Raw genomic sequence first — 20,771 nt, 5'->3', positions numbered from 1 at the left:
AATAAACTTAAAAACCTTTACTAAAATATAAAATTTACTATGACATCGAGCAAAATGTTAAAATAAAATATTATCTTGTACACTTTTCGATATAACATATATAGAGTTGAGTTATTATATATTAAGATAGTTAATACTCGACGACCTTACTTGAAATTTGGCTTGAAACGACTTGGAAAACTGAGTTAATGTGGTGAAATCTCGACCTGGTAACCCATCAACTTGATTTCTATAATATTATTTTATTAGGTCAACCAGCCAACCAAAAAATATTTAAATTTTTATAATATTTTTTATTAGGTCGACCCACCAATTCACTTGATCTAACATCTCACTACCCGTTTGACTTGAAATCAACCCGCCGCCAATATATCTTGAGATCAACCCACCAACCCGATTAACGCGCCAACCCACCACCAATGTGACATAATATCAACCCACTAATCCGTTTAACTCGCCAACCCGATTTTTTTGGGGTTGGTGGTTTGGTTCAGGTTGACAGGTTTTTGTTGAGATTTTCAAGTTGATTTTCATATCTAGTCAGGTTCGGGTTCAATCCCGAACCCATTAGCCCAAACCCATGCATTGAAAATTTTAAAGTCGACGATCGATGAAGTGGGTCGTCGTCATTCTCACCCGGGTACAATATTTCTTCCTGACATTCTTATTTTTCAATTTTGCATCAACAAATAACAATAATAATCTAAAGCGACAGTTTACAATGTCGGTCGTCATCACCCCTTTATCACATATAGTAATAAACTAATATGTAAGCTTTGCTATAAATTTGACATGAAATGAAAAACGTTAATTTTCTTAATTTGTAAGTGTTGGTGCATATTAGGCATGATGAAGTGAATAAAGACGTCTCTCACGTTTTAATGATGATTAACAATACACGAAACGATTGTTAAAGGATATAAATATTGATTTATGCATGTATACGCTATTTCCAAGCTAAAAACCGCAAACTTCATGTTTGAGCAAATGTGTAGCACTATAGCTGAGTACTGTTGCAAGCGCGGCCTGCCGTGCTTGTGGCCGCAGTAGGTCTGTTCAAATGTGTAAGGCCCGTTTGATTTTTTCGTGACTTGTAACCTTCAGAATATGCTTATTCTAACATATCTAGGAGTTCCAATTTGTTAGAATTTGCATATGTTCACTTTATGTTTTTCACACATTTTGGCCTAAAAATTTCACTAAGTGTTGGAGGGTCAATGAAAGTCAAATGGGTTGGGTCTAATATATTAACACTTATAAAGTGTTTTATCTCAGATTTCTGGAAATAAATTACCCATTTGAAAAAGCAAAATCTTATCCCTTCTTCCTCAAACAACAAAAAGTGACTTTACTCATTTTCAAAACCCTCATGTGATCTTCCCCTCTTCAAGATATCTCCATTAGAAGTAAGCATCTAATGTTCTTTCTAAATAGTATTTATATAATCTTATGGCAATGGAAAGATGCTTGGGTTTGATTTTGACATTGCTTGAACGGATTGAAACTTTTGCCAAGAACCAAGTGATAAAGTGAATCTGCAGGAAGCATGGCCACTGAGCACGGCTGCTCATGCGTCTGTCTGTTCTAACAGGCTGAATTTTTCTCTTCCTATATATTCCAATATTGGCTTCAAGTATTCTCATCTCTTGCATACACAAAACCTCCTGAGATTCAAAGTGATCATTTTCAGATACATATCTACTTTCAATTTGATAAATTAGCAAGAGTGAAAAATTGTAGTGAGTGAAAATTTGTATAATTGTCAATTCACTACAAGTTTAATATCACACTAGTGAGTGTGAGTAGTGATAGAAGAGCTTGGTGAATAGGTCTTCTTGAGTGTTTATCAACTCTAGTAGTTAAAGTGGTGATAATTCTTGAAGTGTCAAGAATTGATATTTCCTAGTGGTTAGGAATTAGTGAGTCTTGAAGTGTCAAGATTGTACCCGCGGACTCTCCACCGGTTTTGGAGGATTTAGTGCTACTAACTCTTGATTTGTGAATCAAGGAGTGGATTACGGTGAATTCGTTAACATTCACCCGAACCACTATACATCGTGGTGTTCATATGTGTGGTGATATATTTCTTACTCTATCTCTTTACTTATTTTAAGTTTATTACAAACATACGTAGATATATTGTTTGATAGAGTGAAGCTAAGCACAAACAAGTTTCAAATAAATTTTTCAAACATAAGTAATCAAAAAGAAGTAAAAGTTGGTGTCATCTATTCATCCCCCTCTAGATTACACTTACAGTAAGCATTAAAATGTCAACTCAAATAATAATTATATCTTATAAGTAAAATTATATATATTTGAGAAAGTAGTACTATTGAATTTTTAGACAATGGTTTCCTAATTAAATGGCTAAATGCCTTGATGTTAAAATAGTATGAAACATGTCGTTACTTCAAACAAATTATTTTTTGAATTCTCATTCTTAGTAAAATTTTAAAGTCTAATATGAAATCCTTCATTTTAAAATTGTTTTTTGGTGACTGCCAATGGTGCAATTAAATGTTGAATTTTATTATTTTAAAGAGTAAGTCATATTTAACATGATTCTTTTAGTTAGTTTTATAATTAAAATAATACTTGTAGAAAATTAAATAGAGTTAATTAGGTACAATACGAGCATGGTATCCGCGCAATGCGGCGACAGTAGTGGGGAAGACGGTCTGTTAGAGATTTTGGGTAGTTACATAATGAAAAAAAACAAAAAAGTCTGAGGACAGATCTGGTAATTTAAAGGCAAAATTACCTAATTTAGAATATGTCATTTCTTTTTTATAGATTATAAATTACAGGACACATTAAATAAATTGAATTACTTACCATATTAAACTTAGATTTATAATTATATATATATATATATATATATAACAATTCATATATACAATAGTACAATATCACTTTAATGTTCCCGACTGTAAAAAAACATATCATTTATATCGGATTGAGGGTATGCATGATTATTATACTCAAAAAGTTAGATGATGTCGTTCATTTTCAATAAGAAATTAATTGTAATATATATCATTTGTCAAATTAATATAAAACGTCCTTAACAAAATTTGTTATATTTGTAATCAATTTTTCCATTGAACAATATGCCTTTTAATAATATACGTAATCATGTTATTAGTATTTTTAAAATGCATTATGACTTGACTAACGAAACTATATGTTAAACATCACTATGTGTCCATTGAATTCTTATATATATATATATATATATATATTTTTTTTTAATGGCAAACTTTATTAATTGTATTTTTATGGTTACATTTTTTAGGTGGTAAACTTTATTTTTTAAATTGCGTATTTTGTTTTTAATTCTTACTAATAATTAATACATGTTTTATTAAAAAACATTTCTTCCTAAATTATTTACACGGCATCTATGTAAATAGTACAGTAAGGGGGGTGGGAGTGGATGTGGGGTGAGGCGCGGTGAACCCCGGCCCCGCGTGGGAACATCGCCGCCGGTGGGTCGGGGTGGGGAAAGGTGAAGCCGGTTTGGGGTTCGAACACCGAAGAGAGAGAACACCGTGGGGGGCCCGCTTGAAGTCAAACAACCAACCAGCAGCTGCCACGTGGACGTGGGACCCAGCCAACGGCTAGTTGTTGTTACCGTTTGTTTTTTTGTTTTTTTAAATCTCACCCATCTTTCTTTTCACTATATATATCCAACACCATTTTTAAACAACATTACACAACACAAACTTCAAATCCAAAAACCTCCACTTTTATAAAAAAAAACAAAAAAAACTTCTTCTTTATAAAAAATAAAAACTCATTACCAATGGATCCAACGAAAACCAAAAAAAATCCTTTCAACAAATCAAAATATCGCCTAAATAATCCACAAATGCATGCCAATTTTCATCCAAATCAATTCATGCCTCCACCAAATAATCCTCCCCCAAATCAATTTTATTCTCAATCATCTCAACCTCCTCCAAATCAATATTCTCAACCTTTTCCAAATCAATCTTATTCTAATCCATCACCATATCAATTTTCTCAACCTTCAACTCCATCCGCTTATTATCCACAACCGGCGTCTCCACAAATGTTTGGCTACGGTTCAAGCCCATCTTCGCAAACCAACACCCATTTCTTAAACATGGCTAGAATGAACGATTTTATTCCGATCGAAGAAGATGTTCATCAAGATGACGAAGAAGTTGAAATTGTAGCGGAAACCCAACAAGACGATGTTCAAAAAGATGATGACGTGCAAGAAGTCCAAGATTGCGGGAAAAAGACGAAGACAAAGCGTGAAAATTGGACGCCGGCACAAGAGGTTGCTTTGGCACAAGCTTGGGTTCAAATTTCCGAATGCAAAAAATATGGAAATGAACAAAAAGCGGATGGTTTTTGGCGTCGTGTACTTGAGCATTACACCACACTTGTCGGCCCGACCACACGGATCATTCATGGGTTAACGCCAAAGTGGAAACAAATGAACGTCACCATGGGTCTCTTCAACGGGCTATACAATCAAGCGGTACTCTTACTTATATAGTATTTGCTTAGTTTTCAGTAATTATATAGTTTTTGCTTAGTTTTTAATAATTATATAGTTTTTGCTTAATTATTAATAATTATATAGTTTTTGCTTAGTTTTTAGTAATTATATAGTTTTGTTCGTAGTTGTTAATAATTATATAGTTTTGTTCGTAGTTGTTAAAAATAAGATAGTTTTGTTGGTAGTTGTTAATAATTATATAGTTTTGTTCGTAGTTGTTAAAAATAAGATAATTTTGTTCGTAGTTGTTAATAATTATATAGTTTTGTTCGTAGTTGTTAATAATTATATAGTTTTGTAATATGATATTCTTTTTTTGTAGAAACAAGCCAAGGGAAGCGGGTGCAACGACTTGGATGCTCATATAACCGATCCCGTGATGTTGGAAATCGTTCTTAGCGAGAAACGCGAAATTGCCGTAAGACATGGATGGCAATGCCCTTTTTAGTTTCGTTCGTGTAATGTTTTCATTCGAATAACTGTTGGACTTGTTTTTAGTTTCATTGTTTTTTTTTCCAAGTATTATTATGTATTTTTTTAATTATTAATGAATGTTTTTTTATGTTTTAAATTTATAGAGTAAAAATAAATGGAAATAAAAATGATGATTTGGAAATTGGGGTTGGGGTGAGTGGCGCCATAGTTTTGGGGTGAATTGGGGAAGTTTGAGGTGGAGGATTTTTATTGGAAGATGGTGATATAGAAATTTGGGAAATTTTGAAGTTGGGGAAACCACTCCCACCCCCCTAATAATTTTTAAAACATGTATATTAAATAACATTAAAAACTTACCATATATGAAAAGTCAAAGTTGACTTTCAAAGGCTATGATTGATTTGATTATCTATATCTATATCCATATTTATACTATATTAATAAACAAACTATCCTCCACTCTTTTCAACCCTGTACTTTTAAAATACTTTTAATTTTTAACACATTTCTAACTCATACACTAGAACTACCCAATATATCCTTAAAATATATTACACCCATATTTATCCAAACTATCTATCTTTTTTATCAACTAATTTTAATATTTTCACCTAATATCTCTATAATATTTTTAATAAAATTATTTATAAAAGATACATTCCTTAACCATAAAATAACTAAATTACCATTTACGTCAATTACTTTTAGATTAATAACCACATCGTTACTGTCACTAGCACCACTCGTTGCCGCCACCGTCGCCGCATTGCGCGGGTACCCATCTCGTTAATTTAAATGGCTAGTATCTAAAGTTTTATTTATTCTTTTCTCTTGCTCTACCGGCAATATATATATATATAATATATAATGTTTTTTTGTTTAATTATTGCGCAAAAAGTTAAGCTTGCAATTCCCATTTGCCAAAAAATCAACACAAAAGTCATAATAACTTTTAATAAACAAGACATATTCAGATAGCAAAGGAAGAGGTAGTAGTAACACGCAACACTCAACTTTCTATAATCGGCAAAACTCATTCTAGTGGAACTAATAACTAAATGCTAGCTCGATTAGTTAAAAGGTCATAAAAGTAACTCAAAGAATGGAAAACAATTAAAACAAACTGGAGATCTATACAACGATCCTAATTCTGGTACACTGGATGTTTATGTACATTGTTTGCCTCCAAAAGCCAATCAACTCCCAAGCATCCACCATTTTTTCTTCTTTGTGGGCTCCATGGTTGGCAGCTCTGCATACAAAAACTTGGTGAGAAGGGAGTTTAGTACAACACCAGATGTTCAAATACTTGAAAATCTTTCTTTGCCAATTCGAGGAAATTCAATATACTTTAAAATAGATGTTTTTGTGTGTGTGCATGTAACAGATAGGTAGCACTTCAAACAACGATTACAAAACATACCTCCTTCTGGGTAAATTGAATTGTAGTGCACCTCAGCCCAAAAACTCAAAAAGATGACTGCATAATTTAGGCCACACAGCATTTAGCAAAACTTACTAACGCTATCAATATCGTTGCATGATAAATAACCAGAAAAACTATTATCGTGGTATGAATTTTATGGCAAGTCAAATATGACAATAAAGTATGAGTCCACAAATGCATGTGTTAATCTTGCAGACAATGGTTACTCAAGGATATTATTTAGTATTTTATTTTACTGAAATATCCAAACCTGGTTCAAAAAGTCAACTAAAATGAAAAGAATTCCAAAAACTTACTTCTCTTTGACTTTTGTGCAAACGGTAGAATCTCAATGTAACAAGTATCTTTAAATGAAGTTAACACAAATATCTTGACCCCAAACTGCAATTATAAAAAATATTAACGTGGCAAAGTCAATTTCTAAAAGAAGATAAACAAAAACTTGTGTAATTGTTATGCAAAAAAAGGTTGTTATTACCGCATCGGCAGCAGCCTGCAATGTTACATGATCCCCCCATTCGCCAGCCCTGTAAGCATTTTACTTGGATGTTAAAAATAATAGAAAAGAAGTGCATAGTCAATGCCAGAGTAAACAGGTAATGTACGTGCTGATTTTCTTTAAGTACTCATCATAGGCCATGGGAACATAAGCCGCATACAATTCCGGATGACACTTGAGCTGATACAAAAAATAGAAGATTGTCAACATCAAATCTTGCAAAGGCGCATCACGAGTAGGCTAGAGGAAGTGTGACGTTATGCTCATGATAGAGAAAAGACAATGTTGGCTGTAAGCATATGTTATTTGAAATCAGGATGTGAGGTAACAACCAAAAACTTGATACTCTTAGCATGAAAATAAAACACTACTCAAAATATGAAAGCAATTTTTATAAACTTCTGCACGACATAATTTCTTACAAGCAAAAACATTTAGCTTCTCAGGGCCAACAGTTATGATCAGTGGTGGCCAACATTACTCAAGCACCCGAACCCAAATCTAAATTTAGGTGTGGCACTTGATTTCTTTTTTCTAAAAGACTATTAATCCCATGTTTTTTTATATTGGCTTGATCTCACAATTCGTGGTCAAGGTTGTAAGTTGCAACGATGAGCAAACCAAGCAAATTCTCATGTCCAGTTACAACAAATTTTTTGGCCCATGTGAAGCTCAACCTTGTGTCTTGCAATCATCGAAATAATGTCTTAATAAAGTATTACAAAAAGTTACAACCTTGTTTAAGCAGGTTGCCATAAGAAAATGTCTTCTTTTTATACAAAGGCTCTCACATTGTTGGTTGCTACATCATGTCATGAATCTAAATCACACGTGTTTCCATCTATCACCTGACAAACGTCACACTTCCTTTACCCTAGACCAGATGTGCTAAGAATGGCATATAACAATGCCACCAATATAATAATCTGTTTACTCGACCAACCTGACGAACAACTTGTTCTCTCACAAGCTTGTGGTGCTCACTAGAGCGATAGATTTGATCCGACAAGGAGCGGAACTAAAAAAAAAGCGGATGAGTAATTGGAAAAGAATTCACTGATACAAATATTTTTATTTCTCATGACGGTCACATGTTAGGTGGACTACCCAAAAACAAAGGTTGGATAAGCAAGGCAGAAGCCTAAAAGCAGTTCACTTAAAGTACTAAACTACAAAGGAAGTATAAACCATAACTGTTCAAGAGAAGGGCAAAAGTTCGTTAGAAACTTACATTCATCTACTATACTGAGACCCAACAGATTCAAAGAATTCTATGCCTAGTGAATCTAACTTGAACTCAATTTCTAGAAACAACGGAAAAAGCAGAAGCTTTAACATGTTCTCCATAAATATGACGAGTTGTACATGTTACATGCACACTAAATAATATAAGCATACATCAAATATAAGAAAATATGTGAGGTCCAGACCTGGCAGTTACCGTCCCCTGAAACTTTTAGTTCAACTAGATCATAAACCTGCAATCTGAAAAATTAAGCACAATCATTGCAAAGTACAAGGCGTCGCAATAAACAACTGGATATAAAAGTCGCCTAATTCCACCACAACCAACTAAAACCGTAATGATGCGCTAAATACAATAAGACTAACCTGTCCATTAGCCTCTGATGATCCGATGTCGCTTCATCAGCAGAAGGCATTTCTCCATTTACCTTCGGGACGTGCTGCATTACACCGGCAACTATAAGACTTCATGTAATCCATCAGTTATAATCAAACGTATTGCTTATTTTCTTATACAAACACTTTCATCAAGCAAGTAAGTTTATTAGCGAAAGCTACCAAGTTTCTAACATTACAGGCAAAAGAAACCTAATATAGACTCAACTTCCCAGAAGAAAAAAACTTACACGAATGGGAACCATTTGATTTATCCTTTTTCCTACTTCACCATCAAGAGCAGACTCGTCCGCCATCTCAGGTGAACAAGATCGATCGTCATCTTCCCCCGATCTTTCTCCATTAACCCAATTTTCTTCCTGATTGTTCTCAACCTCTGCAGTTGATACGACGCAATATTAAACTGCATCCTAAAGCCAAAAAGGAAACTCGACGTAAATACCTATTACCAGCTTTACCATGTCTTTTTGACGTAGAAACCCAATCCTGAGCAAGCACAGATTCCTTCAGTAAATTCTCCCCCGATGATCCATCCTTCTCCTCAACCGCCAGCCGCGACAACTCTTCTTGAAAAGCACGCGCAATCATCTCATCGTTTTCAACATTCGCGTTACTCAAAACGTCACTACTCATATCATTATTATTAGCATAACTACTCAAGACCTCATCATTCTCGCAATAACCTTCGCTAACATACTCAACCCTAGATAAATCCTGATCGTAACGAGTAAAAACACCGGGCGATCCACCGTTACTTACAGTACAAACTTCTATTAGATGATGAAGTCCCCATCTAATCACATCAGGATCTTGTTCCTTATAATACATCTTCCTATACATACATAAATATCTATATCTATATATAAACAATATATATAACTTCTACCTGAAATCAACACTTTCTATTCCAGGAATTTTCTAAAATAACAAATAGTAATAGTTACATAGAAAACCTAGGGCTCAAAAATTAATACATCAAAATTAAATTCATTATAATAAGCGGAGTAAGTATACCTAACATTTACACCTGATTAAGCGCGTGTATACATAAGAATATATGAATTGATTTAAATTTAAATTTGAACAAAAATTAATAATTATAATTAACCTATAATATTGAAGGCGAGAGAATAGGGGAACGTGGTGTGAACGCGCTAGAACAAGTTTGAATGTGAAATCGGCTGTGGCTGTTGTATCATACCGGCGGCATTTCTGAAAATCGGTTACATGTGTGAATGGGTGGGGCCCATTTTTGAGTAACCGAGAAAGAGGGTGATCCTTTAACGGAACCGGTTGGTATTGGAATACGTGGCGTCAAAGTTCACTCACGCCACCTGATGTTTGGTTTGTTGGCCCAAGTATGTTGATCGTTAGCCCATACCGTTTAGTTGGCCTGTTAGCCATTTAGCCTAGTAAACGTCACGTATTTTAGCCTCGTTCTCTCGGCCATTTTTTCAGATATCTATATGAAAAATGTTACTAAATGATATTTAGACTAAGAGGAGTGGAGGTGACTTTGCCCGACTCTCGCCCTTTGTCACCAAGAGTCGCCCCCACACCACCCCCTTGCCCGACTTGTGTTTTGACCGACCTCCACAGCTCACCTCTTTGTGCTCCAAAGTCAGCCAAAGTCGCCCTGAACACCACCCCCCTCACCGACTTCTCCTAAATCCACTCATTTTTACCTTTTTTACATACAACACTTCCCTACCACACATGCCATATGGCACAAGTTGTCCCACTCTTTAAAATTCACCCATTTCCACCTTTTTTTAATGGGCAACTCTTCTTAAACCACATGACACATGGCGCAAGTCGCCTCTCCCTCCCTTTCTTCCCACTCCTCTTAGTCTTAGACTAAAAGGAGTGGTGCCAACTTTGGCCGACTCTCGCCCCAAGTCACCATAAGTCGCCCCCCACACCACCCCCTTGCCCGACTTGTGTTTTGCCCGACCTCCACAGCTCGCCCCTTTGTGCTCCAAAGTCAGTCAAAGTCGCCCTGAACACCACCTCCCCTCGCCGAATTCTCCTAAATCCACCCATTTTTACCTTTTTTACATACAACACTCCCCTACCCCACATGCCACATGACACAAGTCGTCTCACTCTTTAAAATCCACCTATTTCCACTTTTTTTAAGGGGTAACTCTTCTTACATCACATGACATATGGCGCAAGTCGTTCCTCCTTCCCTTTTTTTCCCATTCCTCTTAGTCTTACTAAATAGATTTAAAAGTTTATGTTAACACATGTAGCCTGATCAGTGATATCAATTTCCTTTTACAAAAAGATTTTATGTAACTTTTCATTTTCTTTAAGCCATCATGACATGTGTAAACAACATATTTATATGCCCACCAATGAATCCTATGTATTATTATTTTGTCTATTTATTAGACTATTAGAGGACTAACAAAATAAGCATTTACCATGAAGAATGTTGATCTATGTATTTTTATTATTTTTTTTAGATTTTGGCCAAATAAGAGGTTAAAGTGTTTTATGAGACCGGTTAATCAGATTATTTTTTTATTCACCCGTGACCCGGAAAACTTTTAGCAGTGATTTTGTCTTTTTATTTACTACCACCTTTAGCAATGAAATGTGATTATCTGAAAATTTTTAATAATTTGAATGCATTAATAAGTATAGATAAGTTAACAAAATTATACACTCTTTCAAAATGCATATAAATGATCGATTTATAGCTGTATATCTTGAGATAAGGTCTAAACAACACAACTGTGAGATATTGATATTTCCGTATTGAAACTTACATAAATTCTATGCCACTTTTTATATACTTAATAACTATCATATACTGTAGTGTATGAAAAACATATTAACAAAACAAATTATAATAATAAATAAATAATGGGAAGTGATATTCGTACCACAGGTTTTGATAAATCTACCACACATGTTTTAGTAACTTGTACAATGTGTTCAAAAAGTTGTACTGTGTGGTAAATTCATTAAAATTTGTGGTAGGAATATCATTTCCCATAAAAAAATATAAATTGGTTTATATCGGGTTGGTGGCACAGCCGGCTTAATAGAATTATGGGTTTAGGCATGGGCCTAAGGCCCACCAATAACAAAGGTCGCAAAATTTTCAATAGTTTAGCCTGTAACTACAAGGTTACAACTAGATTTTTCCTAAAGGTTAATAATTTTTATGGTTAGGGTTTGAAAACATCTCTTTTGTCTATGAGCAACCATCAACACTTTTCTTGGAAATCAAAATTCTATTATTCTCTTAGAAAAATTCGAATATAGATTTGTTAATTATGGCATTCAAGTTTATAAAAGGCTCTCAAAATTGATCTCACTTAAAGCCCCCCAAAACCTTAAGCCGACACTGGTTGGTGGCCAATTTTGTTAGCAATTAAATAGGGGTACCTTTAGCGTGGGTTAAAAGTCAAAAAGCGTTACGGTACCCAACAGTAGTTGTGTCCTTTCGTATTATTACTATTATACCTTTAACAACCGGTTAAAATAGTAAAAACTACATGGTACCCGTGTAATGCGACGGTGGTCGTGACGACGATGGTGTAGTGGTGGGAGCGACAGTTGGTGGTGGAGGTGGCGTCAAGTAGTGTAGATTATTGATGTAAAAGTAATTGATTTAAAATGTTAATGAAGATATTTTAAAAGATAAAAGACTGGTAACTAGTGTAATTTAATTATTAATATTATTTTAGATAATTTCCCAAAAAACATTTAAAGAGAGTTGTTTTTTTATTAGATAGTATAAAATTATAGATTAGTTGTATAATGAAAATAAGATTAAGAAATAGAGGCATTCTGGATAAAAAAAAAAAGTGTTAAGGGGTTATAAATAAATGGTTGGAATACAATACTCGGTTTTTATTATTTTGTCAAAAAGAAGACCCATCGTATGACTAAAATATCACCTTCGTTTTTTTTTTTTTTTTTTTTTTTGGGGGGGGGGGGGGGGGGGGAATGAGATTGGTACTACACTACTACCAAGTACCAAACGCTACTAAGGGGGCGTTTGTGTTTACGTTTGTAAAATAGATTATGCGTTTAAATACTGCGTTTTGAAAAAACATGTCCTCATCTGCTTTTTCAAAACTGCGTTTTCTCTCTGATTAAACGCAGATAATCACTTTTTTGCCAAACACATTTTTTGATTATTTATGTTATACAAACACAATAATAAAATAATCAACTTAAAACTCAATCACAAACACCCCAAAGTTCAATTTAGAAACATGCGGTCAAGAGGTTCAACTTGAATCATACGGCCAAAAGTCATCAACCAATGAATGGTCGACTTGAAACATACGGTGAAAACGGTCAAGCATCGTGACGATATATTTTAGTACAACATTAATTACACATAACCAATTAATTAACGAGTTCGACCAGTAACACTTTCCAAAAATGTCAACTGATGACTCCAAAATCAGCACGGCCAAAGCACTGATCTCGACCATCGGTTCCGTCGCGGCGGCGGCCATGGTTGTTCGCAGCTTCTCCCGCGACTACTTACCTTCTGAATTCCAGGACTATTTTTATCTCACTTTCCGAAAACTCATCAACAAATTCTCCACACAGTTGACCATGATCATATATGAATTCGAAGGCTTTAGCGACAACGAAATCTACACCGCGACACAAGCCTACCTTGCAGCCCGGATATCGTCTAATATTCACCGTCTAAAGATCACAAAAACCCCAAATGAGAAACAAATAAGCGTTGCCATGGAATTAAATGAAGAATATGTGGATACGTATAATGGGATTAAGTTCACATGGTCTCTAGTATCTAAAAAAAAACCAACTAGAGAATACTATACTCATGATGAAACCGGAAGGTCTTCAAAATCCGATTTACGTTCCTTGGAGCTCACGTTTCATAGAAAACACAAAGACTTGGTGTTGAACGAGTATTTGCCGTTTATACTAGATGAAGTCAAAACAAAGAAACAACAAGAGAAAACCGTGAAGCTGTTCACGGTTGAAAGGAAGACGAGTTACACCCGATATCCAACGGCGTGGACGTGTGTGAATCTAGACCATCCTGCAAAGTTTGAGACGGTGGCGATGGATGACGGAATGAAGGAGAAAGTGATCAAGGATTTGGATAGGTTTTTGGAGAGGAGAGAGTATTATAGGAAAGTCGGAAAGGCGTGGAAGAGAGGGTATTTGTTGTATGGGCCTCCTGGGACAGGGAAATCTAGTTTGATTGCAGCCATGGCCAATTATTTGAATTTTGATATATATGACTTGGAGTTGACTGAAATTAGATCCAATTCTGAGTTGAGGAGGTTGTTGGTGGCCACGGGGAATAGGTCGATTTTGGTGGTGGAAGATATCGATTGCTCGGTTGAGTTGCATGATCGGATGGAGGTGGAAGCCGCAAAAGCTATGGCTCGAAGAAGTCAACGACCAGGTTATGATGATGAAAGCAAGGTCAGTAACTTAGTACTAGCTACTTGTCTTTGGAAAAATGTCATTGATTAGCACCTTAATTAAGATGGTTCATTTTGGTAGTTATAGTCAATAATGTCCGAATCTTATAATAACTCTAGTATTGTTTACATGGAACTATAGCATAACATAATCATTAAATCCCTGAGCCCATTCCACTTTCATTATCATGTGAAACTAAAAAATGCAACCACATTTTAAGACCTTATGCGCATGTATAGTGATCGATTAGTGAAATTAAGAATGACTTGTTACCTTGTTACAAAATTGAAACAAAAAACAGATCGATAGATGATTTCAAGACGTTTGTTTCCTGATCACTTGATGAGAAAAAGTAGTATTGTTTCAAGAATTGGGGATGATAAGCAAATACTGTAACTTAGTGGCTAACGAGCCAGGACAATATATATGAATTTATCCATTGTTTGTGGCCAATTGGTGATGCCCTAGTCGCCTATGGAACAACCAATTTGTGGGGTTAAGACTCTTAATCCACAGGCCTGGGCCACACAAAATGTGCCCGATATATGTTAATATTTGTAGTTTAGTCATTTGCAGGCCATGATAAAATGGGTCGGCCTAGTAACCAACTTTTGCTTTAAAAGCAGTAAAGCCTATTACTCATGTGGTCATGTCCCATTACATCTCATATCTCATTATTGGCCCGTTTGAATGTTGAAACTAAAAATAAGTTCAATTTACCTTTCTCCTACTTGAATTCGAGATTTCTTTGTAGCTCTCTGACCCTGTTTAGGTTTTGAAGCTTCTCCTATTTTCTTTGTCACCACCCATTGGTTAACTGTTGTACCCGCCTCAAAAAAGCCAATAAACGTTCCTTTAGTTCGATGTAAAGAAATGACATTCTCAAAAAGAATCCAAAAAACCAGTAGGTGAAACGACCTTGGAGTCCCAACTGCATTTAGTAGAGAGACGAGCGATGGAATATATATGGCACCCCATTCTGATAGTTATAGATAATAATGTCCGAATTTGATAATAATTGTAGTATTGTATACATGGAACAATTGAGGGTTAATACTTAACCCTCATAAGCAGGTTTTTGGATTGCTTTTTTTGGAGTAGTTATCTGCTTTGAAAATCAACATGTTGCTTATGTTAAAATGTTGATTTCTCAAATTACACAGGTAAACTGTACAATAGTTGTCTAGTATCAAATCCTCATAACCTGCTTATGGCATGATTGGGTACCGTTGTTGTTTGTAGTTGTCGAGTATTATATTCTACTCCTAATCCATTCAAAGTAACTAAAAGGTAGTAATTTAGCAGATATGAAGAAACTTATGGTAATATAAATATATAATTATGAATTGATCTAATAGCAATTGATTTATTGTGATTAGGTAACATTGTCAGGGTTTCTTAACTTCATAGATGGCTTATGGTCAAGTTGTGGCGATGAGAGAATCATCATATTCACCACAAACAGAAAGGACAAACTTGATCCTGCACTTCTTCGTCCAGGTCGTATGGACGTTCACATCAACATGTCATACTGCACTTCAAGCGCGTTCCGATTGCTAGCATCCAACTATCTTAGTATCAGTGAGCACAACCTTTTTGAAGAAATTAAGGATTTGATCTGTGAGGTACAGGTTACCCCTGCCGAAATAGCAGAGCAACTTCTCAAAGATGAAGACCCTGATATTGCTCTTGGTGGTCTCATTGAGTTTTTCGACATTAAGAAGAAGGAAAATGAAGAGGCCAAATCAAGGGAAAAGAAGAAAGAAATGATCACAAAGGAGAATGAAAAGAAGCTACAAGAGGATGGCAATGCATCAATCAATTAAGATAACTTGGTACTACTTATTGAGAACATTCCAAATAATTTCAAGTTTACTCTTGTAAGATGGAATATATTGCTCAAACTTGGCTAGCTACGGTTTATTTATAATAGTACTTGATGATTATCAAATCTAGCATATATATACATATATAAACAGGTCCTATACATAGCTGCATATCAACTTCTCCTGTTAACTTCTCTACCAACTGAGATTATCGATCATTTACACTCCTCTTTACAAAATATAAACCATATATTTATAGCTATCAAAATCAACAACCCATCTACATAACCCTCTCTTATGTCCATAACCTATTTTACCAACTGATCAAAAATTCAGACCTGATATTCACATAGAGATCAAACTATCCCAAGTTTATTATGATGCCATATTATATCAGCCATATCCCTTTCCTTATTGGTTCTTCATCCAAAGCAGTATATCTCATGAACTCGAAAAAGACGATGCTGCAATGTGCCTTTCTGCATGTACAAGTAATAAGGAAATTCATGAGCCATTTTTTCTTTAAAAACTTTTGGTTTTGATAAAGTGTTCACTGTTCAGAACATGTTTCTTACCTCCTGAAGCGATGAGCTTTTCCACACGAGTAACAATGTGTTTACCAAATGTGTATCGTTTCAGAGCAGCAAAGTGGATCTTTATGCGAGAAAGAATGAGTTCACGACTCTGGTCATCGCAAGTTTGCAGAACCTTCTGCACCACGTAGTTCCCAAAAGGGTCTTTCATCATTACCTGTATTGACCAAGAAAGAAGTTTAGGATATAATCTAAAGGAAGTAAGGGGAATATGGGAAATGAGAAGAGAAAGTCTTTTGCCTGTAATGGCTCATTTTCATCAGTTGAACCAAGCATCTCCTTCACCAGAAGTTGACACTCCTCTGGACTGCCATAAGTCAAGCATTTCTCGACAACATTAGAAGCGAACTTCTGAAGACTCATCTTCACTATTTGTCCTGCAAGCTGGCTGATTACAGCTGATCGCTCGTGTGGTTTACCATGTTGCAACACATGCTAATCAAGCAAAAAATGTCAAAAACTATTAAGGGTAATTTAAGACATCTCACAGTCAAACACTTGCATTAAACTATGAGCAAAGTTAAGTTACTTTTAGTATTTACCTGAATCACATAGTTACCGTATTGGTCTTGTGCAAGAGTACAAACTGAGTTCATGATTTCATCCATTACGATTTGTGTATTTGGATCATCACAGTGCTCCAAAACCCTCTGTTGATATCAATTACGATTTATGTATATTTCCAATATAAGCAGAAGAGTAAATAAATTATATAGTTATTATTTTACCTGTATGACCCGGCAGCCATAAGGATGTGATGAAAGGGAAACAACTTCTCCAAAGAAAGAGGAAACCATAAATTGGATCCTATCTTGAGGCACACATTCAATACACTTCTGGATAACGTGATTGCCATTCTGATCACGAACACATGTCATCACTGAGCCATCAAGCTCCCTTACAATTTGTGTCTGTTGATCAACATTGAGCACCTCCAATGCCTGAGTATAAAGGTAACATTTATATATAATTAATTAAAAATCCTTATAAGAAAGTTATCAGGATAGAATCTTTTTCAAGGGTAAGCGATCAAAACCCAAAATATGTTATCAAGATAGGATCTTTACTCAATTAGGTAAAAAGATCACCTTCTGTATTACTCTGCAACCATACATTTGAAGACTAAGAGGCAAAACATGACCGATAAGTTTACCAGCTAAATCCTTTCTCTGACTTTCAGTGCCATGCTCAAACAACTACACATTTACATATAAAATGTTAAGTTTACAGTACTAAAGCGGTTAGAAATGAACAATGATGAACAATTAAATATACCTTTTGTATGACATAATTCCCAAAGACGTCAGTCATCAAACTACGAGCATGAGGTATAATCTCGGGGAATATTAAGTTCTTTTCTTCAATGGTAGCTGCTTCGAGCTTCTGCTGAATAAAACGGCTTCCATACTGATCCGTACTACAACATAAAATGGAAATAAAGTACAAAGCAATGATAAATCTGTATAAAACGACAAAGAAATAGAAGTAATAAACCACAAATCAACTTGGCATACCTAAACTCGATGACATGACCCACAACATCAGAGATTTCACAAGACTTGGTCTTATTGTTCTTCATCTCATCTAACAATGATAAACCATTCCTTCGATCTAAGCTAACATCAGAAACTCCAGCGACTTGATTTCTGAAAGCAGGAGCAAATTGGATGGTTTGTTCTTGTTGTGACAATATACAAGAGTTTTCCATTAAGTTTTTCTGAAATGGTCTACCACGACAATATGTAGGATTCCCATATATATGATTTAAGCTGCCAGATCTACCAAAAAATGGTAATCCGTATTGCTGGTCCTGTTGAGCAAGCAACGCCTCAAGATAAAGTTTGTGGAGAGCTTGCAAATCTTCATGGCCATGTGAAGCAACAAAGTTGTTATTAGCCCCACGAAGATTACCATGCCAATAATCCATTACTGGTGAATGACTGTGGAGAGAATCCATGACTGGTGGTGGGTAGTTACATCGCCTCAGGAATTGTCCCCTTCCAGCAGCGTTTACAGCTGAAAAAAAAGGTGGAGAAATGGGCGGGTCAGGCAATAAATCAAAACACTAATTTTAGCGAGTCAAAATAGGTCAGGGGGGGTTGAGCTAAGATATGGATGCCTTTTCATTTCATTGCTATCATACTTTAAGATATTAATATGTTACATAAGACCAGCATATGACAAAATAACTAATGATAATCTATAAAACAATGTAGAAGGTTTTATGCATTTTGAATACAGTTTGAATGACTTTTGACCGTGTGTCTCATTCAACTCGTTCCATTTTAGCTAATTGATACAGTACACAATTACTATTTTTCGTCTCCATTTTAGAGAAAAAAAGATAACCCGTATTGAACTGTTTTATATGAACAGGTCAAAACATCCATCTTTTTTTATGTTGAAATGTTTACAATCTGGGCATTCAATTTAGCGAAACACACAATGCAAGAACAAGACTTGCATTTATCAAGTCAGATAAATTAGATAAAAGCGCTCATTTATGCATACCAATGTGCTTTATGAGTAATGTTTTTCACAAGACTGATGGCTGCATGGTATGATATATTGTTTAACATACCAACTCACTACATTTTTTTTTCAAAAAAACTGAACTGTCTATATGTAAATGTTAATAAACATGCATATCATATAATAGCAGATTATATTACAGTCGAATACAATTACCTGAAGCAAAGTGATCATTTGGTGCAGAACATCTAGTAGGCATCTGGCCAGACAAATCAATCCCAGGGAAACTATCAACTCGATGGCCTATGTTTGAACCTTCTAATCTTGAAAAATCAAACATGCCTCGGTTAGAATTTAAATCAGCAGAAGAAACTGCCCTCCTATGAAAGTTCACCGGTCCAATATCATCTTTTCTTGAAGTATCAGCAAGCCGATGCTGAAAACTTAACCTCTGATCTCCTATAGTATCAAGATAATTACATTGTGAATAATTATCTCGGTCCGGAAGCCAGCTGTTTGAGAGACTCAAGCTAGATAATGAAGATGCCACATCAGCAGGGCGAACCACGCTAGACACAGGAGGAAGGCCAGGACTTGGGGATCTCCTAGCCATTTGAGGCTCGGGTGTTCTGTTCCTTGAAAGAGATGGACCCACAACTGGTGTAAAAGAATGTGGAGCCGATACACTTTCTGTTTCGTTACATAAAACTGATGAATGAGCATTAGAGCTAATTGCATTTTGGCTTGCAGGGTGAGAAATTCGATTGGATGAAGATGCAGGCTGTTCAAGTCCTTCCTGCACAAAAATTATAAACACAACTTTAGTTAACATCAAGAAATCCAACGAAAAGCAAGATTTTAAAAGATAAACAATATATCACCTGAAGAATATCTGCAAAGCTTTTCCTTCTACTGCCCATTATAGGAGCCGGTAAACCAGTTAAATGATCGGGTCTGCTAACCCATTCAGCAGGGTTATTCTGGGCCTTATTAATCTCAATCAATTCAGAATCTGCATCCTTATATAATCCTAAACCGGGCTGCACGGAAAACAATGAAGAACTACCATTACCATTAACACTACTACTACCCGACGGATTCTTCTTCCACCAATCTCTAGTTCCTTCACAAGATGACCCGCCGCCTCCTTGAAATCTTTGTGAGAGCCGCCAATCCTCTTTTGACAATAATGGAGGTGGGAGTCGCGGGTTGAAGTTCCCATGAGCATAATAATACGACAAATACATAGGACTCGACCTAACTTCATCTTCAGTAAACATATCATAATTAGTACTATTATTAGTACTATTAAGGGAACCATTCCTATCATCAATACTCACTGCCTCAACATCAATATTACTACTATACAAACTTCCAACTGCGCTTAATGACCCTTCAACAGTCGGCGGTGCACTGCCACTTCTATGCATATTCACACCTCTTTCGTTATCTCTTTCATCGATCACCGCCCCCTTACTTTCCCTTTGATGATTAAGTATCAATTCAAGCTCACTTTCTAAACTATCCAAATTTCCTCTTAATGGGTTCATCATACTTTCTTCCATACTACTCATATATCTAAGTATATATATATTCACCTCAAATAAACACCTAAAATTCTCTTTGTATATCCGAACCAAGGCTCTATCTTTCCAATGCCAAGAAAATAAAGAACAAAAGCATTAGATCAAGTTTTAAAAAAAAAAAAAGAAAACCATAAATATGCATTAAAATTACTAATATACTAGTATACCAGAATATTCACCAAGAAATCTCAAAGAAGAAGATAAAAGAAATAAAACCCAAATGGCTGGGATTATTATTATTTTTATATATATATATATATTTACTATATAAATAAATATAAATATAAATATAT

General features: G+C 35.3%; 4 protein-coding genes across 5 annotated transcripts; 2 read left to right on the top strand and 2 right to left on the bottom strand.

Moving 5' to 3' along the window:
• Window positions 1-4,132: 4,132 nt before the first annotated feature.
• Window positions 4,133-4,985, top strand: LOC122604865 (glutathione S-transferase T3-like). The gene is made up of 2 exons (XM_043777727.1): window positions 4,133-4,516; window positions 4,860-4,985. Exons 1-2 carry the CDS (start codon window positions 4,133-4,135, stop codon window positions 4,983-4,985), a joined length of 510 nt encoding a protein of 169 aa, XP_043633662.1.
• A 983-nt stretch (window positions 4,986-5,968) lies between these two features.
• Window positions 5,969-9,871, bottom strand: LOC122603321 (OVARIAN TUMOR DOMAIN-containing deubiquitinating enzyme 12). Of its 2 annotated transcripts, XM_043775997.1 has the most exons (10): window positions 9,018-9,870; window positions 8,790-8,935; window positions 8,530-8,603; window positions 8,349-8,403; window positions 7,862-7,936; window positions 7,025-7,098; window positions 6,898-6,946; window positions 6,716-6,800; window positions 6,396-6,452; window positions 5,969-6,224 (listed from the first exon to the last, which is right to left on the bottom strand). In XM_043775997.1, the coding sequence occupies exons 1-10, from the start codon at window positions 9,397-9,399 to the stop codon at window positions 6,169-6,171; spliced, it is 1,053 nt and encodes a 350-aa protein (XP_043631932.1). In that variant the 5' UTR covers window positions 9,400-9,870; the 3' UTR covers window positions 5,969-6,168. The 2 variants fall into 2 exon arrangements, with proteins under 2 accessions (XP_043631932.1, XP_043631933.1); XM_043775998.1 differs by lacking the exon at window positions 7,862-7,936 and having other exon boundaries at window positions 9,018-9,871.
• Window positions 9,872-12,921: 3,050 nt separating this feature from the next.
• On the top strand, window positions 12,922-15,952 carry LOC122605851 (protein HYPER-SENSITIVITY-RELATED 4-like). Its single transcript, XM_043778809.1, has 2 exons — window positions 12,922-14,001; window positions 15,381-15,952. The coding sequence occupies exons 1-2, from the start codon at window positions 12,970-12,972 to the stop codon at window positions 15,825-15,827; spliced, it is 1,479 nt and encodes a 492-aa protein (XP_043634744.1). The 5' UTR covers window positions 12,922-12,969; the 3' UTR covers window positions 15,828-15,952.
• Window positions 15,953-15,959: 7 nt separating this feature from the next.
• Window positions 15,960-20,466, bottom strand: LOC122604864 (pumilio homolog 4). Its single transcript, XM_043777726.1, has 11 exons — window positions 19,774-20,466; window positions 19,109-19,688; window positions 19,002-19,039; window positions 17,935-18,485; window positions 17,696-17,837; window positions 17,509-17,616; window positions 17,149-17,361; window positions 16,963-17,070; window positions 16,661-16,855; window positions 16,403-16,577; window positions 15,960-16,306 (listed from the first exon to the last, which is right to left on the bottom strand). The coding sequence occupies exons 1-11, from the start codon at window positions 20,464-20,466 to the stop codon at window positions 16,269-16,271; spliced, it is 2,841 nt and encodes a 946-aa protein (XP_043633661.1). The 3' UTR covers window positions 15,960-16,268.
• Window positions 20,467-20,771: the final 305 nt, after the last annotated feature.

Source organism: Erigeron canadensis, chromosome 6 (assembly GCF_010389155.1).
Source record: "Erigeron canadensis isolate Cc75 chromosome 6, C_canadensis_v1, whole genome shotgun sequence".
In the NCBI taxonomy this organism is placed as follows: Eukaryota; Viridiplantae; Streptophyta; class Magnoliopsida; order Asterales; family Asteraceae; genus Erigeron; species Erigeron canadensis.
The sequence above is the reverse complement of the archived record's forward strand: the minus strand, read 5'-3'. Positions and strand labels throughout refer to the sequence as shown.